Source organism: Festucalex cinctus, chromosome 16 (assembly GCF_051991245.1).
Source record: "Festucalex cinctus isolate MCC-2025b chromosome 16, RoL_Fcin_1.0, whole genome shotgun sequence".
NCBI classification, from domain to species: Eukaryota; Metazoa; Chordata; class Actinopteri; order Syngnathiformes; family Syngnathidae; genus Festucalex; species Festucalex cinctus.
Genome location: NC_135426.1, coordinates 15,036,388 through 15,061,209, shown reverse-complemented (window position 1 = coordinate 15,061,209; position 24,822 = coordinate 15,036,388). Strand labels below are relative to the sequence as shown.

The 24,822-nt window shown below is 40.8% G+C and overlaps 3 protein-coding genes across 7 annotated transcripts in view; 1 reads left to right on the top strand and 2 right to left on the bottom strand.

The window, feature by feature from the left end:
* Positions 1-16,989, bottom strand: part of chd3 (chromodomain helicase DNA binding protein 3) — a 33,196-nt gene extending 16,207 nt beyond the window's left edge. The window contains exons 1-26 of one of the 5 annotated variants that reach the window (XM_077498854.1): positions 16,709-16,989; positions 15,424-15,551; positions 15,156-15,344; positions 14,933-15,060; positions 14,575-14,828; positions 14,344-14,483; positions 14,146-14,275; positions 13,908-14,083; positions 13,012-13,266; positions 12,617-12,835; positions 12,312-12,535; positions 10,630-10,761; positions 10,465-10,564; positions 10,197-10,388; positions 8,838-9,038; positions 8,619-8,756; positions 7,405-7,526; positions 6,350-6,523; positions 4,957-5,098; positions 4,755-4,886; positions 4,571-4,688; positions 3,246-3,370; positions 2,941-3,172; positions 1,549-1,733; positions 724-901; positions 552-638 (exon numbers count right to left, since the gene is read on the bottom strand). In XM_077498854.1, coding sequence (XP_077354980.1) covers positions 552-638; positions 724-901; positions 1,549-1,733; positions 2,941-3,172; positions 3,246-3,370; positions 4,571-4,688; positions 4,755-4,886; positions 4,957-5,098; positions 6,350-6,523; positions 7,405-7,526; positions 8,619-8,756; positions 8,838-9,038; positions 10,197-10,388; positions 10,465-10,564; positions 10,630-10,761; positions 12,312-12,535; positions 12,617-12,835; positions 13,012-13,266; positions 13,908-14,083; positions 14,146-14,275; positions 14,344-14,483; positions 14,575-14,828; positions 14,933-15,060; positions 15,156-15,344; positions 15,424-15,551; positions 16,709-16,877 — 4,270 coding nt within the window. In that variant the 5' untranslated portion in view covers positions 16,878-16,989. Of the gene's footprint in view, positions 1-551; positions 639-723; positions 902-1,548; positions 1,734-2,940; positions 3,173-3,245; positions 3,371-4,570; positions 4,689-4,754; positions 4,887-4,956; positions 5,099-6,349; positions 6,524-7,404; positions 7,527-8,618; positions 8,757-8,837; positions 9,039-10,196; positions 10,389-10,464; positions 10,565-10,629; positions 10,762-12,311; positions 12,536-12,616; positions 12,836-13,011; positions 13,267-13,907; positions 14,084-14,145; positions 14,276-14,343; positions 14,484-14,574; positions 14,829-14,932; positions 15,061-15,155; positions 15,345-15,423; positions 15,552-16,177; positions 16,356-16,708 lie in introns of those variants that run through there. The other 4 variants (XM_077498852.1, XM_077498851.1, XM_077498855.1 and 1 more) reach the window with 4 other exon arrangements.
* A 1,589-nt stretch (positions 16,990-18,578) lies between these two features.
* On the top strand, positions 18,579-20,317 carry naa38 (N-alpha-acetyltransferase 38, NatC auxiliary subunit). Its single transcript, XM_077498858.1, has 3 exons — positions 18,579-18,715; positions 19,256-19,421; positions 19,499-20,317. The coding sequence occupies exons 1-3, from the start codon at positions 18,680-18,682 to the stop codon at positions 19,621-19,623; spliced, it is 327 nt and encodes a 108-aa protein (XP_077354984.1). The 5' UTR covers positions 18,579-18,679; the 3' UTR covers positions 19,624-20,317.
* Positions 20,206-24,549, bottom strand: dnajc3b (DnaJ (Hsp40) homolog, subfamily C, member 3b). Its single transcript, XM_077498856.1, has 12 exons — positions 24,189-24,549; positions 24,011-24,121; positions 23,675-23,799; positions 23,516-23,590; positions 23,276-23,419; positions 23,026-23,207; positions 22,827-22,946; positions 22,639-22,744; positions 21,681-21,801; positions 21,466-21,598; positions 21,157-21,305; positions 20,206-20,864 (listed from the first exon to the last, which is right to left on the bottom strand). Exons 1-12 carry the CDS (start codon positions 24,271-24,273, stop codon positions 20,725-20,727), a joined length of 1,491 nt encoding a protein of 496 aa, XP_077354982.1. The 5' UTR covers positions 24,274-24,549; the 3' UTR covers positions 20,206-20,724.
* Between the last annotated feature and the right edge of the window lie 273 nt (positions 24,550-24,822).

The following is a 24,822-nucleotide window of genomic DNA, read 5'->3' as shown; positions in this document are numbered from 1 at the left end:
CTTATTTAGCCCATTATAGCATTAAAAAGTTAATATTTTGTCTACAATTTGATACTTTCATTATTTTTCACGTACAATTAGTACCTTTAAAAACACATTTTGCAACTTACTATCGACTGAAAATGACATCACAAGGGCTCAGGTAACCAATCACAGCTCACCTGTTTTCTAGGTTTGATCATGTGACATTCACAAGCTGAGCTGTGATTGGTTACATTAGCCCTTGTGATGTCATTTTCAGTCGACAGCAAGTTGCAAAATGTGTTTTTAAAGATACTAATTGTACATGAAAAATTATGAAAATATCAAATTTATCATAGGCAAAATATTAATGTTTGACTGCCAAAAATGGCTAAATAAGTAAAGTATCTCTTTAAGTATTTTAATTAGTTGAAATATATTGAAAGCATGTGGGATGGGTGAAGCTATTAAATCTTTTTTTTTTTTATATACCGGTATATAGTCTCTCTATGTTACCTATCATGGGTGGGAATGGAATATATCACCAGAGATATAAGCAGAGTTTTATTGTAGGTGAATTTCTGACTTACCTTCTGGACGGTCATCAAAGTCTTCGTCCTCCTCCTCGGAGCCCACCGAGTACTCGGACTGGTTGTCAGAAATGTCGGCGTGCCATTCTGAAATGACAAATGTGATGCAGACGCTTCCAGGAGGGGGACACACACACACAGAAAAATATAAATAATGTATATCTGGACATACCCTGATCTTCCTGCGCAGCATCGTTGTAGTTGACAGGCTTGCGATTCCGCTTGCCTTTGCCCAGTTTGCTGGCCAGGTCCTCTTGCTGCTGCTCGTAGTGGTGCCGCAACAGCTTCTCCCAGTAGTCGGGATCCACGTTCTCCTCCTGCTTGATAATCTCTCGCTCAATCTCGTCGATCTGAAGCGACAAAAGAAGAAATACAAAGCATGGTTGTAATATGTTGGGATTAGCTATTTGTTATGATATGCTTTGGAATTTTGTTAAAGCTGCTTGCTATTTTTTTGTTATTTTTTATTTTGTTAAACGTTTCGTTTTATTTTAGTTATAGTTGTGAGCGTTAAAAAAAAATTTAAATATAGATTTTTTAATATTTGTCAAGCGAAAAAAAAAATTGAAAATAAGTATCACAGGCAGTGTGAAGGAGGCTACAAAGAGAAGGGAAGCCATGATCACGCATATCTGCGCTCCATTAACAAGCTCTTTGCCCCCATAGCTAATGTGTTCAAGCTCCATGCTGAAATGCAGATGTTTCCTCGCAAGGAGCGGATTAAAGCAGCGGCCGTCAATATATTTATACAGCTCCGATGAGAAATGCGAGCGTGAGTTATCGCCCCAGTTATCTGCAGCGCTATTTTGCTTCTCTCGGCTCATTATTTCACTGCTTTTTGGCGTAAACCAAGATGAATGTAGCAGAGCTGCCAACATTTTTTTCCCCCCCCGTTCCCAGCAACAGTCCAAAAAAGGTAAAGCTGGAAGTGAAATAGAAAAAAAAAAAAAAAAACCTGGAAAAAAAAAAAAAAAAAATTCTTTCCTTCGTCTTTTACCTTGTCCTCCTCTCGGACCATGTACTGGGCCACTTTGAAGGAGCTGAGGTACTCGTTCATGTTCTGGACGTCCGAGTCGTCTGTGGCGTCCTGGCTTCGGTCAAGCAGCCTCTCGATGGCCGTGCTGTCGTAGTGGATCACGTTGCCCTCGTCCTCAACTTTATCCCCTGAGGAATTCTTCATACCTGTCGAGGACGATGAAAAATGTCAAAATTCTACATTTAACAACCCATAACTTAATTCTTGTAATATTGCAACTTTTTTTTTCTAAACAAGGCCTTTGCAGTAATGTTACTTTTTCTTGATTTTTTTTTTTTTTGTGATACTGTCTTTTTTCTTAAAAAAATGATTTAGTGATATCGTGACTTTTCACTAAAAACAATAAAATAAAAACTGAATTCTAATACTGCAACTTGTTTCACAAAAAGAATTTTTTTTTCCCCTATAAAAAAATACAACTTTTTTCAATTAACTTTGGGATTATCGCCACTCCTTTTTTTCTTTAAAAAAAAAAAAAATTCTAATAATATTACAACTATTATATGAAAAAGAACAACTGATTCTGAGTCAAAATAATGAGTATGTTCAAGAAAAAAAAAATACAATTTAATTCTAGTAAAATGGTAACTTTTTTTCTCCAACAAATCTCTAAGGCTTAATTGTAGTAATATTGAGGTTTTTGTTTTTTAATTATTATTTTATTTTTTATTATTTTTTAAGAATGAATACAATTTGATTCTCATAACACTCAAGCTTCGTACCAAAAAATAAGACTTAAAGCAAACAATACTGCACCTTTTTTCTCAGAAAAACAACAAATTTCTTGCAATATTTCAACTTTTTACTTTATTAAAAGAAATTCAACAGAATTCTGGTAAAAAAAAAAAAAAATGCAATTTCATTATTTTTAATATGCTTTTTCTCTTCTGACTTTTTTTTAATTGTGAAAAATATCATACACAACTTATTGAAATACAGCACATTTTCTGACCATATTTAATCTTTTTTTCCCCTCAAAAAATTATAATTTAATTCGATTTTTCTCTATACAAATCTAATTAATTCTCGTAATATTGAGACCACCTCTTGAAAATATGACTTCTCATAGTTATTTCTTAAAAAAAAAATGCAACTTAATTCTTCTAACATTGCAACTTTTTTTCTCAAAAACATTAATTGTAACCTTGCACCTTTTTTTTTTTTTTTTTTTAAATACAACTATATTTTAGTAACATTTTGACTATCTCTTAAAAAAAATGACTTAATGCTTGTAGCTTTAAAAAAAAATATATATATATATATTTTTTTATTTTTTTATTATTATTAATTTTTTTTTAAATCCAACTTGCCTAATCAAAACCCATCTCACACAATCAAGCTGTGTTCAGTCACCTTCTCCTTCATCTTTGAACAGCTCCTCGGTTCCAAATTTGAGGATGTCGTCCAGTTCCTGCTTGGACATGGAGCCGGCTTTGGACCCCAGGCCAGGCCGGACCACCAGATGGGTCAGCATCATCTTCCTCTTGGCCACTTGCGTGATGCGCTCCTCCACACTGGCTCGTGTCACAAAGCGGTAGATCATCACCTTGTTGGCCTGTCCGATGCGGTGAGCTCGACTGAAGGCCTGAAGGGCGGACAACAAACACTTTGGAAAAGAGCAAACGGACAAAAACGAATCGCAGCCGGCGCGCAGCTACCTGAATGTCGTTGTGAGGGTTCCAGTCCGAGTCGAAGATGACGACGGTGTCCGCTGTGGCCAAGTTGATGCCCAAACCGCCGGCCCGGGTGGAGAGCAGGAAACAAAACTGACAAGCACCAGGAGCTGCAAATAGAAAAACACAGTACCAAATACCATTAGGGCTTGACTGAAAACAAAAATGTTTTTTTTTTTTTAATTACAGAAAGAAAGTTGAAAAAAATTGTATTTTTAAATATCAAAGGGGTGGGAGTCTATTATACACGAGTGTGTACTATTTACGGGATTTTACAGTAATTAATAACTTATTTTTTTGGTCTTTTTTTTTCCCGCTTATAAAAATAAAGACCATTAGACTGTTTTACAATCCTTTACCTTTAGTGTTTGTTTAACCTTGCAACAGCAAGAAAGACTGGCACAAATTGGCTGATTTCTTTTTCCCAGTCTTTATCTTTGTCTAATGCTGAAATGTGTTAAAATATGTTTTTTAATCTGCAATAAAATGTACAAATGTTTTGCTGATTTTTAAAAACAAACAAAAAAAACAAAAAAAAGTCAAATATCAGGTTTGTTGACAAAATTAAGCATGAATTCTTTTTTTTCTTTTAAAAAACATAAAAAATAAAAAAATAAGCACAAATTCTTGTAATAATTCAACTTTTTATGAAGAAAAAAAAACTTAATTGCAGTGATAATGTAACTTAAAAAAAACAAATCTCTTAGTATTGCGATATTTTCAGGATAAGAACGTAGTTCCTTTTTCACAAAATAAAAAAGCAAAAACGTAATAATTCTTGGAATATTAACTAATTTGCTCCCAAAAACGTATAAATACGTTCTATTTTAAATTTTTAAGTGTCCCGACAAGGTATTTATATGTTTTTTTATGCTACAGCATACGTATAAAACGTATAAATGCAGCCTCTCAACGGCAAAGAACGGTTGAAGAAATGGTAGTTATTACACAAATGGCCAGCAGGTGGCAGCAGAGAAAAGGACATCAACCAGGGGCCATCTTGAAAAATAGCTCAAATAATCACAATTCTAATTAGGTTTGTGAATAATGATGAAATTTAGCTATAGTCAAATGCTAATTGCTGCAAAATGGACAGATAGAAATATACTTTTCTTTCCTGATGAAAGAAGAGACTAAACTTTCTTTTGGTAGGTTCCATGTTTTTATAGCAATAGAACACAAAATCTATAGCATCTATGGCCTTGCAAAATCAGTCAAAATCCAGTAAAACAGTTGGGAGTGAAGGTGATTGCTTCTGTGAAAATTGTTGTGATTGTTGTTGTTTTTTTTAAAAAATGATTTCTACTCACCGTTGAAGCGGTCAATGGCTTCCTGCCTTAGCGCTCCGGTGATTCCGCCGTCGATCCTTTCATACTTATAACCTTCGTAATCCAGGAAGTCTTCCAGCAAGTCCAGCATTTTAGTCATCTGAAAAGACGTGAACGTCACCATAAGAGTCACCAACGGGAAAGCACAGCCGCCTGGTTACAATACCTGAGAGAAGACCAGCACTCTGTGTCCCTGCTCTTTCAATTTCCGCAGCATCTTTTGCAGCAGCGTCAGCTTCCCGGAAGCCTTGGTGAGGGCGGAACCCTCGTAAGCGCCGTTGGGAGTTTTCTGGGCCTCCTGGAACGAAAGCGGCGCTGTAGCATTTTTTTTTCCAAGGCGGTGAACACCACATGAGGGGTTTTCTCACCATGGAGGCGACGGGGAAGAGGTAGGGATGGTTGCAGCACTTCTTCAGGTCCATCATGATGTTGAGCAGGGAGACCTGGTTACCCCCGCCTTTTGAGTTCAGAGCCTCAAAGTTCTTGGTAAGAATCAGCTTGTAGTATTTTCTGTGTTTAAAGATGAAACAAAAGACAGAGAATTAAGTTTCAGGGCTTTGTTGGATTTTACAACCCTTTCAGTTTGTTCGTGTCCAAAAACTAGCAAACCACCAACAGCAACTGACAGTTTGGCAGATGTTGAACAATTCTTCTTTGATACTTGAATTATTTTTCATGTAAATTAGTACCTTTAAAAACACATTTTGCAACTTGCTGTTGACTGAAAATGACATCACAAAGGCTCGGGTAACCAATCACAGCTCACCTGTTTTCTAGGTTTGGTCATGTGACATTCACAAGCTGAGCTGTGATTGGTTACCTAAGCCCTTGTGATGTCATTTTCAGCCGACAGCAAGTTGCAAAATATATTTTTAAAGGTACTAATTGTACATGAAAAATAATGAAAATATCAAATTTATTATAGGCAAAATATTAATGTTTGACTGCCAAAAATGGCTAAATAAGTAAAGTATCTCTTGTACAGTATTATCCTTTTTCTCTAAATAATACAGTTTAATTCTCATAGTATTGCAACTAGCTTCCTTAGAAAATGCCACTAAATTCTAGTAAAACAAAAAATATGATGTAATTTATGGTAATATAGCGAATTAAAAAAAAAATATCTTTCTTTTCTTATACAAACTTAATTCTCAAAAGATTTGGGACCTTTTACTTTGAAAGCCACCTACAAATATCACATAATAAAACAAACAAACAGTGATAACTCTCATAATGTTGTGACTTTCTCGGGAAAATACAACAGAAATCTTTGATTTTTACTGTCAAACTGCATGTATTTGACATATTACAGCTTAATTGGTGTCATCAAATCTATGTAATTTTTATGTATTATGTTGCTCCCTGGTGGCCAAGGCATGCAAACCAGAAGTAGCAGCACAATGTCCATTCAATTAATATGATGTACAAAATGTAAAATTCTTTATCGTTGGTATCAAGTCGAAACCTTGTACCACCAAAATCGTGACTTTTCAGGAGACCCCAATAAAAATCATATCCACGCGTGTGGCATGACCAGTAGTATAGTTTTGTGTAAAAATATGAAATTGTGGTTTATGAGGTTTTGGCCCGACGCTAGCAATTGTTAAGTGTTTTTTTTGGGGGGGGCTGAAACAGATTATTGTCTCTATTTCCATGTGAAAATCCTCATCCCACATTTTTTCTTGTTTGACATTTGCGTCAACAAAGCTAACAAAAAAAAAAAAAAAGAAAGCAAGGTGGATGAGATTTTGCGTTTCGTACTTCTGCATGGGGCTGAGTTCCACCCGCACGATCAGCTCGGTCTTGGCGGGCATGTTCTTGAAGACGTCGGCCTTGAGCCGCCGCAGCATGTGAGGCCCCAGCAGATCGTGCAGCTTCTTGATCTGGTCCTCCTTGGAAATGTCGGCAAACTCCTCCAGGAAGCCGTCCAGATTGCTACGCAAGGACACAACATACGTACATACCCAATTAAATATAAATAATTGGTCAATAAAATAAATTATCATAGTGTAGCAACTTTTTCCTGAGGAAAATATAACTTGATTTCCATTTGTGCAGTTATAGCACCCTCTGGTGACTTGTTTTATAGTGCAATTTAATTTTCATTAGGGATGTTTTGGCCCTTCTACGTTTAAAATCTACACTAATTGTCAGACGAAGGGGAACGTAATATGCGTGTGAACCGAGTCAATATGCGGAGGAACTCAATGTGTGTGTGCATTAACAACATAACATGATAATAAAACATAATAATAATAATAATAATAATAATTTTAGTATGAGCTCTTTTTTTTTTACAATATTATGACCTTTTTTAAATATTGCCAACCTCCCCACAATATCGTGATAATTATCGTATCATGAGCATCACATCATGATAATATCGTATTGTGACGTTACATCCTTATTACATAGTGACTTTTTTTTTTTCTTGAAAAAAATAAAAATATAGAACAGTCCTCACAAATCTTTTTCTTTTTTCTCATAATACAGTATCGTAACCTTTTGGCTGAATTATCGTAATACAACAACCTTTTTTTCCATTTTCAGGAAAAAAAAGTTCTCGTAATGAAAAAAAATTCTTGATAGCATACTACTTCATTCTTGATACTTGTAATATTGTAACTTCTTTGAAAAATACGACTTATCACTCAGTATTGCATTTTTTTCTCTGAAAAAAATCCAACTTTATTCACATAATATTGTGGCTTTCTTAAAAGAAACTAAGACTTTAATCTCCTCCTTTTTTTTTTTTTAAACAATAAAATTTATCCTCACACAACAATAAGTAGAGCACTTGCGTGCGTGTATCTTACTTGAAGCGGTTGGGCGTGAGGAAATTGAGCAGGTGGAAAAGCTCCTCCAGGTTGTTCTGTAGCGGCGTTCCTGTCAGCAGCAGCTTGTGGTCGATCTTGTAGTCGTTGAGGCGGCGGAAAAACTGCAAAGCAATTGTGTGTTTTAACATGCCGTGGCCACCAGAGGGTATGCAAGCATAACTCAGGACTTCAATTACATTTAAGAGCTTGCTGTCAGAGTTGACCACAAGGTGTTTATAGAATCAAATAAATCTGACGTCCCTCCTGTTTTAAAGACCAAAAAAGTGCATTATTACAGGAATAAAGTTGATTTTTATTTTTTATTTTTTTACAAAAACAATTTTTCTTTAGTTCTAGTTTTAATGGATGAAGGTAACGTTATCTATAATGAAAGGTGTCATATTACAAGGACTTATAATTTTCCAAATTCCCTTTTGGAGGAAAAAAAACATTACTTTAATTTCATAATATTGCAAAATTTCTCAAAAAAATTGGAAATGTGAAAAAAATGCCATAATTGTATGACTTTTTTGTAAAAAAACAAAAAAAAACCTTCTAATTCCTCTACTAAATGGATACAGAAGGAATTTGACTTTGAATTTGTTCTCAGAAAAAAAACGGAATAATGTAATTTTTCTCATAAAGATACAAGTGTCTACAGAATTTGATTAAAGAAAACAAAAAACACTTAATTTAAATTAATACGACTTAGCTCTCGTTGGATAAAGACTTTTTTTTTTCTTTCACAATAGCTTTTCGCCATTTTCAAATTCATTTTTTCAGACTTCATTTTTTTAGGAACCTTTCCCAATTCGCCGTGACTGACTTCAGGCCAAAACCATTTTAAAAAATTACTTTGCCACCCTCTTGTCATCGTAGAAACAGGAAACTATGTTGGGGTGAGCAAATTACCTTCACTTAGACAAAAAATAGAACTTTGCTGACATCTCATGGCATACATTAGCAATTATAAACCGTTTAATTCACATGTGTCAAGATCTGGTCCTCGAGGCCCTGAGTCCTGCATGTTTTAAATGTATCTCTACCCCAACTCACCTGATTCAATGATCAGGATAATTATCAGGCTCATGCAGAGCTTGCTGATTAGCTTAAATTCGAATCAGCTGTGTTGAATGTGGGGAAACCTTTAAAACATGCAGGACTCAGGCCCTCGAACTTTGACACCACTGGTTTAATTGGTCTTGCTATCTTACCTTGGACTGATTATTTTTAAGGCGGTGAGCCTCGTCCACCACCAAGCAGGCCCAGTCAATGGACTTCAGCGCCGTCTGGTCGATGGTCACCAGCTCGTAGGAGGTCAGCAGCACGTGGAACTTTATTGGAGTCTCTCTCTGAATGAGAGAAAAAAAACAAAAACATATTTTGTCATTTGCGCATGTGCTGGGCAAGCGTCCCGCAGGAACCCGTCTCACCCTCATCTTGAAGGCCTTCTTGCTGCCCTTCACAGGCGGGTCGTCGAAGGAGAATTCGTTCTCCCGGATGATGGCTCGGCTGTCCTTGTCACCGGTGTAGGTGATCACGTAGAAGTCCGGCGCCCACATCTCAAACTCTCGTTCCCAGTTGATGATGGTGGAGAGCGGAGCGCTCACCAGGAAGGGACCTTTAGTGTGACCCTGAAAGAGACAAAGGGAAACAAAAAGTCAGAAAAAAAATTCTTAACATTCGTGAGATTGCAACATTTGTCTTTAAAAAATTATGACTTTACTCTCTTATAGCATTTACGGGTACACATTGCTTTAGATAATAGAAACTTCTCTTCTCAGAACTTGATTCTGTTGTGATTTTTGTGGAGGTGGAAAGAAGACACAATTCTTATAATATTGGGACTTTTTTCTTAAAAACAAAAACAAAAAACAAGCATACAACTTGATTTTCTAAAAATATTCTGTTTGCTTAAAAAATAAAATCAAAATCATGTAAAAATGTGGGTGTGTTTCCTTGAGAAAAATATGGGTGAATGCTCATAATATCAAAATGTTTTGGCAAAATAAGGCCTAAATTCAGATTTATTTATTTTTTATTTTTTTCGGGGCCAAGACGACATAATTCTTGTAATATTGGGATTTCTTTTTTTCTTTTCTTTTTTCTTTTTTATTTATTTTATTGAGTATTGTGAAATGTTTTACTAAAAAAAATAATAATAATAAACAAATAAATAAATTCTTACAAAATTGTTTTTCTCCCATCATAAAAATATTTAATTAATTATATTCATAATATTATGATTTTTTCACCACCAACCAATAAAAAAAAAAAAAAAAAACTACTTTTTTTTAAACTGCAACATAATTATCTTAATATTAGTAGCCTTGTTTTTTTTTTTTTTGTCAAAATAAATACAGAATTTTGTTCTGTAATACTGTAACTTCTTTTCTTAAAAAAAATAAATAAATATATATATATATATATATATATATATATATATATATATACATACTTGATTTTATTGAATATTGTCAATTTTTTTTTTACTCAAAAAATAAAATTTTATTTTTTTTTATTTATTTTTTTTAATCAGAAAATATGACTTCATTCTCATAATATACCTTGTTGTCTGAAAAACCACAACTTAATTCTCATAGTACTGTATTGTGAGCCATTGTAAAATACAACCTAAATATCTTATTGTGACTCCTTTTAGTGACCTTTCTATTGAAAGAAAGAAATTTTAATACTTTTAATATAGGTTTTTTTTTTCCTCAGAAAACTACAACTTAATACAAAAAAGGGCGTGAACAAAATATTGCATGGCGCTGCTGGACGGCAGTTACCTCTTTAAAGAGCGAATAGAGAAAGACGATGGTCTGGATGGTCTTGCCCAGGCCCATCTCGTCTGCCAGGATGGTGTCGGTGCCTTGAGCCCATGAAAACCGAAGCCAGTTGAGACCTTCCATCTGATACAAGTGCAGGGTGCCACCCGTCGACGTCACAAAGTCGGGTTGCTCCTCGTATTTAATCGTCGGCTGCAAATGACAAGAAGATTTAAAGAAAAAAGAAAAAATTAAACACATGGTATCCCTGGTTATCTGACGAGCTCACATCAGTGACCGGTGAGGCCGGAGAAGGCTCGTCTTCGCCCTCCTGACTCTTGCTCCTCATCCGCCGGGGTTTGTCAGGGTCATCCTTCGTGATGGCGTCCCTATGTAAACATTGGGGAAAAGTTTGGAAGCGAGTTGAATCGCCGGAAGGAGACAAAGGTCGTACCTGTGTCTCCAGTAGTTGGCCTTGTAGATGACAAAGTCGGGGATGTCCATGTTGTCTCGCTCCCAGGTGCACTGGTCATAGGTCAGGTCTCTCCACTTCACCAGGTAGTGGTACATCCCTTTCTTATCCACACTGGCAGACAGCATGACATCATGTGGTCATCCTGACTAAATTAGTCTAATACAGCCCTCAGGCAATGTATGCAAGTTGCAAAGCTTATGTACAAAGTGCTCACGCTGTAAATGTGTAGTCATACTTGGAGAAACGTCACAGATACCACTTGGTGTGACAACTAAAAATTAGGCCATTCAAAATGGATGATGAACTCCGCTCAGAACTTTTTTAAGCCAAAATTGAGTTTGGGATTAAATACATTTTCATCACAATTGCAAGACAGAATGACATCATCAAGTATCACTACATAGCAGAGGCTCAAATTTAAATACTTGTTAAAGGGATACTTGACTCATTGAACAAATTTCAGCAGTGAAAAGTTAATATTTTGTCCAGAATGAATTTGATAACGTCATTATTTTTCATGTACAATGAATACCTTTAAAAAGTATTTTTTCTACTTGCTGTCGACTGATGATGACATCACCTGTGCTGGGAAAGTAGGCAATGGCCAATCATGGCTTACCAGTTTTCTGGGGTTGGTCAGTAAATCAGCCATGATTGGTCGTTACCTACTTCCTCAGCATAGGTGATGTCCTCATCAGTCGACAGCAAGTAGAAAAATTACTTTTTAACTCTTTTACTGCCACACATTATAAAAAAAACCTTTAATATGACAAAGGCTTTGATCATTCACATCATCCTTGAAAACGTACTATTTCATCAGATTTCGTCATGTTTCATTGTAATTTCATACACTACAGCCCATTGAAAAGAGATGCAATGCTGCCATCTGCTGACCATAGTTAGTGAGTGTTTTTGATTCCACAACTTCTTGACCAGGCAGCGGTGCACTTACATGTTGCACTGCCCCTTGATTAAAAACAACAACAAAAAAACATAGTTGACGTCAAGTTACCACATTAATTATAGACAAAATATGAACTTTTTACTGCTGAAAATGACTCAATGAGTCCCTTTAAGTACTATAGGGAAAAAAAGCAGAATTGGTGCATCCCAAAAGGAACGAAACAAGAATGGAAGGAGCAAAACAAGGATGTATGAAAAGGAAGAAAGGCAGGGTGGAAAAATTAACTCTTTGACTGCCAAAGACGTTTCATGATGATTAGTAAAATTCCAATGAATGGAATGCGATCTTTCATTGAGTAGCCACATTGTGTATGTAATAAAGGCAAACAATATTCTTTTTGCCTTGAAAGATGAGTTAAAATGCTCAAAAGCGGCTGGCACTGTGGATTTTTTTGTTTTGTTTTTATAACGCCTGGCAGTCAAAGAGTTTTAAGGAAGAGAAACAAGGATGGCATGAAAGGATGGAAGGAAGAAAGGATGTGTAAGAAGGAAAGGTATGAAAGCAAAGGAGGGTGGGAAAATAACAATGGAAACAAAGATGGTATGGAAGGAAGGAAGGAAGGAAGGAAGAACAGGATAACAAGGATATAAAAATATAAAAGGATATAAGAAGAGTGAAATTGGAAGTATGGAAAGTCAGAAGGAAGGATAGATGAATGTTGAAAGTAGGGAAGCAACGAAATCTTGGCACTCTTTACCTGTGGTTGATGATGCGATGGATCATCATCCACTCGGGCTTGATGCCGTATTTGTAGTACTTGTCTTCCATGACGGCGTACTCCTGGTCTTTCGCGCGCCGCTTCTCGCTTTTTCCCGCCCCGCCCTCGTCCTCGCCGCCGGAGCCGTAGTCCAAACCGGGCGGCTCGTCCATGTCCGTCTTCCTCTGGTAGTTTCGGTACATCACCGAGTGGAAGATCTCCAACTGGAGGGTCAAAAAATAGATTTTAGTCAAATGTTATACTGCAATTGATTTTTTTGTTTTTTTGGCACTTTTTCATTTCACCTGCAGCTCAGTGATCCACGTGCAGTGCCAGTAGGACTGTCCCACCAGTTTGACAAAGAACTCCCGCTCGGCTCGGCCTTTCATGGGCGGTGGCGGCGGCGGCGCATCCGGAGCGAGAAGCGCGTTTGGTGCGTCCGGCGCTGGGACGGGAACCGGAGGCGGGGGCTCCCCCCATCGCCAATGGAGGATCTTTTGCACGCGTCCTTTGATGGGCGGGCACTAGAGGTGGAACACAACGAGGGAATGGATGAAACGTGCATCCGGAAGAGACGTAAAGGAATAACAGACAGTAGGCTGGGCGATGAATTCATTTGAAATGAACGAATTAATAACAGACAGGAAGCGCATGACGTGACCAGCATGCGTGGAAGCCGGCGAGCGTCGGAGGAACTAACCGTGCATCGTGGACACAACCACTCTCCATTGGGGATCTCTGGCAGTGGAGGGTTTAGACAGTGGATGTGGTAGGAGGATGTGCAGGTGTCACAGCACAACAGTTCACCTCCGTCTTTACACACCCGGCAGAACTCCATGTGGTCGTCGTCCTCCTCCACCCCCGCCCCGACCTCCGACAAGGTTCTCTCCTCCACGTCCTCCTCGAAGTCCTCAAAGTCGTCGTCTTTTGCTTCCCACTGGATTCCTTCTTTTTCCTTGTGGGGAAGGGAGCGGAAGTATTTTAGTTTTAATCCGAATTTAGTAAACGAAAATAAAGAGCAATTTTAGTCAACTAAATTCTGTCGACTAAAATTGTTCTTTATACTACACCTATTTGGAACTGTAATTTAACACGCAAAGGTTAAAGGTCAGGTTACATGTTATGTCCACCTCTCTTCTGGGCTCCATTTTCATGCTATTATTAGAAAGTTTTTTTTCTTTAGTTGAACAACTATTCACACGATTCTTTGCTTCTAAAATCATTCCTATTTAAGTGTTAGCGATAATTCCTTTTAACATTCGACGTGGACAAAATTGTTGGTACGTCACCGTCACAATGAATAGCTTCTATTTTAGTTTTCATTTTATTTTCGTCTGAAAAAAAATTGTGATGACAATTTTTCGGCGATGAAGTTATCACTGTTCTTAATAATAACAATAATAATAATCATCTGGAGTTTTACACGCCGATATAATCTTACTTTCTCATGAAACAGTAAATGTTCAGGAGGGATGGAGAGGAGGTTAATGACAAGCATAGATTTTTTTTCCTGCCAAATATCAGAAACATCATCTGCCTAAAAACAAAAAAAAAATCCATATCGGTCGGGCCCTACTCCAAATGTGTCGGACTCACACAGTGAGGGCAACTCCACTTGCCCTCAGGAGCCTTTTCCAGCTCTGGCTCCAGGCACACCAGGTGGTATGCTCGCGGGCACGTGTCGCAGAGGATGATCTCGCCGCCCTGCTGGCACACCTCGCAGTAGTCCTGGTGGTCCGTCTCGTAGCCGTCGCCCTCCTCATCACCTGGGACTTGGAAGGTTCCGCAAATGAAAAAGGCATTCCAATCCCGCTAGCGGGCAAGTCACGCTTACTTTTCTTCTTCTTCTTGGCCGGCCGCCCGCGCTTGTTCTTCTTGACGCGACCGGAGCTGTCGGAGCGAACCGAGGAGCTGTGGACGCTGGAGTCTTCCTGCTCCGATTCGTCCTCGTCCACGTCATCGCTCTGACGGAGACAAGCGAGGTTAGCCCACCCGCAGCCGTCACCTGCGCGGATATCACACTCGTACTCACGGAGCAGCTCTTCTTTCTCTTCGCGCACACCGGGGAAAGTTTGAGACGAATGGGCGCCATCTTTTTCGCCTTGGCTGCAGCCAAGGCCTTTTTCTTGTCCGGGACTCGAGGACTTTTACTGCGCTTTTTGTAACCTGGGCCTGCGCAACCAACTCAGCATTATATCTAACTTTTAAAACACATTTATTTTATGTCGATGAGAACATGGGGAAAACAGCACCCGAGACTGACCTTTGCCTTCTTTCGTCTTCGCCTTCCGGATGGGTGGCGGCTGCGGCGGCGTAGGCACAGGCGCAGGCGCAGGCGAGGCGGTCGCCGCGGAGACCTGCTCGGCGACAGCAATGGCGGCCGCGGCCGCAGCGGCGGCCACCGCGGCGGCGTTGCCTTTGAAGGGGTTGTTGAAACTGAACTCCCTCCACTTGGCCCCCAAGATGGTCATCATCTTGGACATCGGAATCTTGGGGTTCTTCTTCGCTATCATGGGCCTGCCAGAAAGAGACATCGGAATTGGAATTTGTCAGGACTAGTGGCAGGTGGTCAGGAGAGCCTAAAAACCCGACACAGGGTCGTAGTTTTTCAAGATTTATACCTCATGAATTGACTGAAGGCCTTGTAGTTGGTAAGCTCTCTGTAGTCTTCCTCGGTGAAGGTATGATCAACATCCTCCAGACCCCATTCCTTTGCCAGCTGGGCTGAGGTCTTCTGCTCCACAGGCTGCTGTGAAGCAACCAGCGGTCAGGTTAGTACAACCATCAAAACCAGAACGTACTTGTATACTATAATAGTTACTGTATATGTGCATTTTATTTTACCCTTGTGGTCTCCTCTTGACTGCTGTCTCGGTCCTCATCATCTTTTTTCTTCCTCTTGGTTTTCTTCTCCTTCTTTTCTTTGTGTTTCTTCCTCTTCTTCTTCTCACCAGAGCCATAGCCGCTGGCGACACTGTCTGAGTGGTCACCGAAGTCCCTGTCCCGCGCCGAGTCCCGCTCTACATCGCTGTCCTGAGCAGATGATAAAGCGGTGAGGAGCAGTTGATGAGATCAAGCACAGTCAAAAGAGACGCAGTCCGACGTTGCCTACAATCTTCTTGCGCTTTTTCACCCTCAAGGGTTTCCCCTCTTTGTCCTTCTTCTTGGCGTCCTTCTTTTTCTTCGGACGTCCTTTCTTTTTACACGGGACCTCCCTGTCAGATGTGTCTGCCTCTTCGTCTGGGGAGAAAGGCAATCATTAGAAACCGTAGCAGCTACTTTAAATAATGACTCACAACAAACGCGAACATCTTCAACGGTCATCCATTTTCTATAGGGCTTGTCATTGACTGGACAATTTTGGGTCACCAATGAACCTAACATCCATGTTTTTGGAATGCAGTGCCAGAAGAAAACTCAATATTTGAACCCTGAACCAGACATGCGAACCACTGCACAGTTCTGCCTGAAAACATACAGTTGTTCACATATATGGCTTGATAAGATTAACACCTAAGGACTGAGTCACGCAGGTTTTATTTTTTTTCGGATAAAAACGCTTGCTAGAATATTCCTAAAAGGAGCAAACTAACCTGAAGCAAGGCACTAGAACCTGCAAACTAGCCCTGGCTAATGTAATGAAGCTAAATCGAAACAAAAGTCTGATAACAAGCGTTGATTGTGTCTACCGCCACTTCTTCCAGCTCGCTGGCTATTCGCGTGGGAACGCCGCCAATGGCACGCCGAGGGGCGGGCGCCGCGTTCACTCGATCTCGGGGACTCGAAGGCCCCGCCGGTGGAGCGTCGCGACGCAACGGGGGGCTCGAAATCAGGCCGTGGGGTCGCGAGGGGGTTAAGGACCTCACCGTGGGAGCTCATTTATCAGTCTGGCACGGCGGCGGGTTCGAGTCTGGCTCATTCGAGTGAATCTTTGTTGTTGTAAACATTAGAAAGCCGCGACTTTGCCCGCCTTTCACTTTCACCCCCCAGAAACTTCTAGAACTATCAGAATTAGACTCTTGAGGGAAATAAGTGTGAAATAAATAAACATGTTGGGAAGTCAACCATGAAGCAGCAGCAGTCCCGTTATGTTATGGGAGACAATTGTGTGTCCATTTAACCCGAATGCGTTTGAACGCATCACGAAAAATGTCCTGGAATGCTGTCATTCCTGTGACACGCGTGTCACAGAGTGGGGTGGGGGGTGAGGAAGATGACACTTTGGCCGTGGACACAAACTTCCCGAGCAGACCGAGCGTGTTTAGTGCGCATCACGGTGCTTAAAACGTCTTTTTCCTCCATTTGAAGGCGTGTAGTATTTGCAATGCAGCTGCAAGGACCAGGCGTCCAAACATCGGTTTAAAAGTGTTGTTTTCATCCGGGACGCCTTCACGTACCTGGCGCGGCTGCAGTTTGCCGAAGTGCCGTGGGCGAGTTGATGTCGCTTCTCGCGTCTAATAAGTCTCCGCTGTCGCCGTCTCCGTCGTCTTCTTCCTCAAAATCTCCTCCCTCGGAATGAAACGCCGTGCCCTCGTCTTCCTCACAGGCCCGCGGAGGATAGGACATGATAGTCCTCTCATCGGGATCTCGTCCTTGTGCGCAACAACAACAAAAAAAAACAAAAAAAAAATTGTATCGTGCTGTTTATTTAATATTCAAATCGGGGGGGAAAGTGAGGGGGGGCATTTTACACTAGGCAGAGAGCAACAAAGATGGCCGCCCTCTTATATTTATTTTTTAACAACCCCCCCTCCTACACACACCCCCCAATAAGAAAAAAATCCCCTTACATAAAAATGGCTGACTATATTATTTCAGCCCCCCCCCCCCCTTTTTTTTTCACAATGTGCACCCCCACCCTCCTCAAAAAGCTCCACATTGTTACAGGAAAAAGGGGGTGTGCATGAGACTCACATTGTTATTGCTTATTTGTGTGTCCCCCTCCCTGACTGGGACTGTGTCCCCCACCCCTTCACCCTCTTATCCTTAGACTTGTGGTGTCACTTTCTGCATTGCAGAGCAAATCTATCAAGCATGGCCCCCACCAGTGTATAAAAAAAAATGATTTGTGTGTGTGTGAGGGGGGGGGGGGGTCGCGAGAGAGAGAGAGAGAGATAGAGAGAGGGGGGGGGGGCTAAAGAAAAAAAATCTGCCGCAGCCATGCCCAGACTTACATCAGATTGTATTGCTTAAAAAATTAACTGCTTGTAGTGAGGAGGGAAAGTCAGTGAGGGGATGCTAACATGCTAAAAGAAAGAAAAAGAAAGAAAGAAAGAAAGAAAGAAAGAAAGAAAGAAAGAAAGAAAGAAAGAAAGAAAGAAAGAAAAAGATTCCATCTTGCAATGCATTCAGGTATAGCTTATTGCGAGGTGATAAAATACTAGCACAAGAAAAATAATGATTTTTGATTAAATTGGGAAAATGGAGGAAGGAAGGAGGGAAGGAAAGAAGGGGATGATCAAAAGGAGGAGAGAAAAGAAAGGACTGAAGGTAGGAAGGACATAAGGAAGGGAGCAATATGTATTAAATAAATGAATCAAAGTAAGAAGAAGAAGGTGGATTGAATGAAGAAGAGGTGGAATGGAAGGAATGAGCATATTGGAAGGACTGGGGTGATTGATGGAAAGAAGAAAGGAGGAAAAAAGGGAGAAATGTATGAAGAAGGCCTGGGTGGAAGGAAGGGAAGGAGTCAGGTGAGGATGGAAGCAAAGAAGAAAAGAGAAGATGGGGGAAAGAAAGGAAAAAGAAAAAGCACATGTGAAAAGAGGGATGGGACGGGTGAATAGCAGGAATAAGGGAGGTGGAAGGAAGAACCGCAAGAAGGAAATGTTGTAAATAAAGGAAGGAATGAAAGATGACAGAAAAGATTAAGGATGCTAAGAAGGATGGGTGGAAGGAAAGAAGGAAGGATGAAGGAACGAGAGGTGAAACAAGGATGGTGTGACAACAGGAAAAGAGCTGAATGGAGTGAATGAAAGGAGAGAAGGAAAGATGCTGGCACGTAGCAAGGGAGGAGGGTGCAAGGATGGAGAGAAGAAAGTGAGAAATGATAGAAGAAATTAGGAGGAAAGGCAATAAAGGAAAGAAAAAAAACAAGGATTGTATAGGAAAGGAATACAATGATAGATATTCACAATTTTACGAATGTAGCTTGTACATCAGAGTTGTACAATCAAAAAATGAGTGACATCTTGTCGTTAATAATAATACTATACAGTTAAAATAAAAATAAAGAAACGTGTTTCGGAAAGGGAAACTTAAGGAACAGCCACTTTGTAATGCGCAGAATGTCCACTAAGGGTCGCTAAAGGTCAAGTGACCGTGTGACAAATGCTTCCGGCACAGAAACACAGAAGAAGAATGCACAAATGGCAACAATCGAGGAAAACGGACCGTCTACTCATGTATGTTTACTTGGATGACCATTTACGCTCTTATCTTTGTTAAGTTTAGAATTTGGCGATTAAATCCGAATACGTGTGTCTTCCTCCCGAAAAGAGACACTCGAGCATTTAGCAAATCTGTCGCTAACGAGTTAGCGGTCAGGTGAATCAATGAAGATTCAAATGAATGAACGAACATTTTAGCGTCAATGTTCATCAGATCGTATGTTAGTTAATGTAAATTTTAAGACAGTTAGTCAAGGAGACTCACTTCATAAATAATACATAACATACTTAACGCGAGTAACCTTATACTAAGTGAATCAAGTCTCACGTTTTAAACCAAGTGCCACCTAAAATAATGCACAACTCAAGTATAAATATTACCATAATAGGCAATAAAATATGGAAAAAGTTATACAATTTTTAGTGTGTTTTATTTAAAAGTTACATACAATTGAACTGTACTTAAATGCAGTGTTTGGTTAAAAAAAAGAGAAAAAAAAAAAAAAAAAAAAAAAAAAAAAAAAAAAAAAAAAAAAGAGTACTTTTTGTATTCAGGAACGTGACTTACCATCCCAGGCGAGGCAAAAACTCCAGAGCCTCTTGAACAAGAACATGAGGATCCGTATGACTGACGGCCGGACCTTGGTGGGCCTTTTCCTCTGCACGGACCGAGACTGTAACATAATCCTTGGGTCGGCACAGGAGTTTCTTAAATCCAAAGGTAAGCATGGAACTATGCTAGAAGCAATGGTGGCAAGCAGTTTAATGTTCATGTTTTTTTTTTAATCTTCTTTTAAGACACTTTCTCCCAGGGGGAACCCCGAGTTCTGGGCCTGGCCATGATCCCGGGTCACCATGTGGTGTCCATCGAGGCCGAAATGGACATTCTGGACGACACGCAAGCTTTCAGCATGAACCACTAGGAAATTAATTGACTAAGATTGGACTTGTGCTTTTGTTTTTTTTGATGTCGTGTGTACACATTGTGGATGAACTATATATTTTGTTAATGATAATGGTGTTGTATCTATGAGAGCCAGTCGTCCCACCAGAAGGTCCTGACTCCCCTTTGCGATTCCTGCTGTTTCCAAGTCACGTGTTATGTCTGTGGGCAAGCATTGCCTCCAGTGCCACTCTCACTGGTGTATGGATGGTGCGAATGTTTGGTGGTGGTGGGAGGGGCCGTAGAAGGCACACACTCGCAGCCACGCTTCCGTAAGCCTGCCCTACGGCAGCTGTGGCTATTTGCGTAATTTACTGGCACCAGAGTGTGAATGTGTGATACCATGAATAATGTATCCATTGTGAAGTGTCTGAGTGTCCAGAAAAAGGGAGTCTCAAAGTCAAAATCCAGAAGTTTAGTACATGGAGCTTTATCCACTGAGTCAAAAACTCCAGTTATCTCAGTAGGAAGAATTGTCAGGTCTTTTATACTGCCCTGCGATTGGTTGGCAAAGAGTTCAGGGCACCAACTTGATTTTTATCCATAACACGCATCAGTAACATTTTTGTTTTTTGGATCATTTTAATGCAGTTGAGCTCTGCATCAGCTTTACAACAGAAAATGCAAGAAACACAATCAAAACAAACTTAATAAATAACATTATCTTCCATAAATTACAGTGTAAATAGTGTTTTTTTTAAGCATTAAGTTACACTGCTACCTTAGCAGTTTTCCAAGTACATCTACTGAGCATCCTGCATTTCACTGTACTCTGAAGCGTCAGTCATATTCCTAAGACACTTTTGGCTTGGCAATAATTGCAGTTTTAGATCCATTGTTCAGAAAATGGTGCTTTTGAAAATAAAAGTGCAGATCTTGAAATGATAAAATGTAAACGCTTGTCTTGTCTCTTAGCATTCAGTTGTCCATTTTGGACTTTATGCACTTGAGAAAAATGGTTTAAAAAACAAGAAAAAAAAAAAACCCTCCTAGTGGCAAACGAAGTGAACTTCGCAGTTTTACAGTCTGTCAGCCACTTTTGCTTCAAACCGAAAAGTCCTCACTGTGATGAAGTCGTCCTCTACTGGAACTTGAAGTGGAAGCTTCCTCCCGACTCAAAGGGGTTGAAGGGAAAAGGCCAGGCGTGTCCGCCGCCACCCTGCTGCTGCTGGTTCTCCGGATCCAACGGATCCTCACCTGCATCAAACTTCTCCCTCATTTCTGTAAATATGAGGAAAATTAACATTTTAATTACTTACGCAAATAGCCACGTCTGAACTGGCTGCTCATCCATTAAGTGTTAAAAAAAAAAAAAAAAAGTACAATAAACTACTACAAATAGCTTAAATTAACTTTTTCTAATTCAGCTAAACTTAACTAACTTATGCCATCTGAATCTAACTCTACTAAACCTAATGTGTTATTTAGGCTAGTATGCTCACACTTAAGTCAAAACTGACGTGAACATCACATGCAGATTTTTTTTATTTTTTTTGGTAACAGGTTTTCTGACCTGGGTCGGTAAGGACTTCCTTAGCCGACGCGATGTCGATGAACTTCTTCTCCGCCTTCTTCTTCTCGGCCTCCGACTGGAAGTTGTCAGGGTGCCACTGCTGTGCCAACTTCCTGTACGCCTTGATGATCTCCTGCTTGTTGGCCGCCCTGAACGGAGCACTCAAAAAGTCAACGACCCAAGGCTAAAGAACAATACATTATCAATACAGCTATAAATCTGATATTACTTGTGTTTGTAAAAAAAAAAAAAAAAATACATGGCAAGAGACAATTATGGCAATTATGTTTCAAAATCATTCAGCCCTACCGGCTCACTCCAAGTATCTTGTAGTAATCTCTCTTTTGGGAGATCTTGAGCAGCTTCCGGGCTCGCTCAAGCCCTTCTCGGATGTCGTCGTTGTCGCCGTCGAACTCCTGCGCCTCCTGGTAGTCCTCCACGGCTGCGTTGGTGGGGGTACACCAGACTTAACGACAGCGCCACAGTGTGGTGGGGAGCTTGTAAACTTAAGAGGCGGGGCCTACCTTTCTCATAATCCTGGTTGAGGATGAAGGCCTCGGCACGGTCGCGCAGGATCTTGGCGTTGCGAGGGTCCCTCTGGTGCGCCTCCGAACACGCGTCGATGGCCTCCATGGTTGACTTGGCCTGGAAATGGCCACATGCATATTCATGGTGCATGTGCAATCTGTATGTTGTTTATTTACATAATGTCCAGTTGTCACTCCAAGATACCAGGATGAGTACTCTAGTACTTTTGGTACAGAAAATTTCCAAAGACATCATTTTAAAGAAAGACCTATATATCCAAATATAGCATTTTTTCTTAAAATTGCACATTAATTTATTTGCTCCCAATAACATATAAATAAGTTTTTTTTATGTTAATGTTTTTTAATCTGTCCCAAAGACGTATTTATACGTGTTTTTTTTGTTTTGTTTTTTATGCTAGAGCATACAGAAGGCTTTGATGCAGCCTCTCAACTGCAAAGAACGGTTGCAGAAATGGTAGTTATTACACAACCGGCCAGCAGGTGGTAGCAGAGCAAAGGAGATCAACCAGGGCCATCTAGAAAAAAAAACCTCAATTACTTACAATTTTAAATAGATTTGTGAAAACTGATGAAACTTAGCTCTCTTCTAATGCTAATTGCTGCAAAACGAAAACAGATAGAAACATACTTTTTTTCCTGATGAAAGAAGAGACTTTAATCTTTCTTTTGATAGGTTCCATGCTTTTATAGCAATAGAACACAATATTCTGTGGGCCTTGCAAAATCAGTCAAAATTCAGTAAAACAGCCGGGAGCAAACGGGTTTGCTTCTGTGAAAATGGCTGGGAGCGAATGAGTTAATGGCCATTTTCTATTTTTTTCTAATTCCTGATCATAAAATGGCCGCGATACCAATCGTACCAATACTCGCCCATTCCTAATTCAAATCATTAGCTACGTCGCCCTTAACATATCGCAAGACAGTGTCTCACCTTGACGAGACAGAAGCAGATCCTCTCCTTGGCCAGGTTGGTGTAGTACGGCACATGTGGCTCCGCCTTCATCACGCCTTCGTACTTCTCAATGGCGTCACGGTACCTAAGGGTTAGCGGAAGGCCCGATTAAAGCTAGAGGTTGAGAGCACGGCGGCGCAGCCCGCACCCCATCCATCGTAGCCCACCTTTCCACCTGGACGAGCTCCTCGGCCGAGTCCAGCTGCTTGCTGAGCTTCTTCACTTGTTTATAGTGGATCAGGCAATCCTTGTCGTCCTGGTCGAGCTTCAGACACTCTCGGACTTGGCTGCGCACAAAGCAAGAGGAGTGTGAGGGGGTCGGACGGCAGAAGTGGGAGCAGCGTGGTGGGGGGGGTCTCGACTCACTCAAGAGACTCGTGGTGCTCTCCCAGGTTGTAATGCAACAGGCTGAGTTTGAGGAAAGCGGCGCGGTTGTCGCTGCGCAGCCGGGTGGCGGGCGCCAGGTCCTGGATGGCCTTCTGCGGGTCCCCAGTGCGAAGGTAGCAGTCGGCACGAAGTTCCCGCATCTCGGGATCCCACGGTGAGATCTAACAGGGAGGTGGCGAATTAGCCTAACAAACACTGAAGCCAAATCCAGGACTCCGTTTTAGGGTACCTCAATAACTCGCTCCAGCACTGAGACGGCGCCGCCGTAGTTGCCCCTGTGGTATTCCGCCCGGGCGTCCTCCTGTAGCTCCTCCAGGTCTTCGGCTCTCACCAGCTGCTCCCGTGCGTCTGCATGCTCTGGAGACGGCCGGAGCTGCGGAACACAAAACAAAATTGCAAAATCGCTGCTTAGATTTGAGCCAGGAAAAATCTTGCAGTATTATAAGAGGAAGAAGTTAGCTGTGTTCACCACTGCTTCGAAGTCGTCACGGGCCTCTTGTGCATTGCCTTGTTTTAGAAGGATGTTCCCCCTCTGCAGCCGGGCCTGAGAAAGCACAGGACACAAGAGAAGGAAGTAATTTGAAGCAAAGAGAGCGGACGTGTGACTTTGAAAGTTTTTATTTCTTACAGCGAGGAAGTCGGGCTTGAGCTGAATGGCCCTGGTCAGATCGGGGAGGGCCGATCGGGACTTGCCCATGGCCAGGAACACGGCGGCTCGTTTGTAGTATGTCAGGTAGTTTTTTGAATCCAGCTCTGGACACCAAGATATTGCAACTTCAAGTCTCACATTTGACACTCCAACAATCGCACAGCATTTCACATTAGCTTCAGCTGAAATGTAACAAGTTCACCTCAAAGTCAACATTCCTCAGTCGATTTAAACGATTCTAAATGTTCACATTTCTAAATTTTCCCTAAGACTCTTGCTTTGGACTTGAATGGGTGGTTATTATGGTGAACTTACCCACAGCAGAGTGGTAATGGGACAAGGCTTCAGCCAGTTGACCGGCTGCCAAAAGTTTGCGGCCCATCTCCAAGTGATGCTCAATCTCGCCTCGAGTCGCACCCAAGACACCTAGAACGTAACGCGGTGTTCTTTTAAAACAATCCAACTGGTTGACACGGCGACATGTACCGCCTACCGTCCAGCTGTAGGTCCAGGATGACACAGAGCAGGGACAAGGAGCACAGGAGCCCGCTAAATCCAGTCAGGCGTCCCCAGTCCATAACTGCGATGGTTTATTAATCCACCAAACACGAAGTCGAACTCATTTGGACGTCATTCTGCAGTTAAACAGGTCTTCCCGTCGGAGGTAACTAGCCGTGCAGTGTATTTACGGTCCGCCTGTGATGAAGTTCCGTGAGGAAAACAACGCTCGGCAAAATTACGCCCTAGTGAAACATGGCGCTTTTTAACACATCACTCCACATAAAAAACTTGAAATAGAACTACAATTTGTAGCGTGTTTTAGCAGAGCCAATTACGAAAATACATCATAAAATACAACAGTAAAATATGTTTGTGTTATTTGGATAACCACGCCCTTTACGCCGACACCTCGACATGATTGGTCCACGCGGCAGCACATCCGTATCCGGTTGGAGACGCGGCCTCTCCTCATTGGGCAACAGCGGCACATTGCGTTCACTCTCAAAATAACAACAAAATGCATGTTCCACGAAATAAATTGAACTTGAACAAATGTAATCGCTTTCAAAATTCTAATTGTACTTAAAAATGTTGAACATTCCAAAAATTCCTTGCCTCTTTTCATT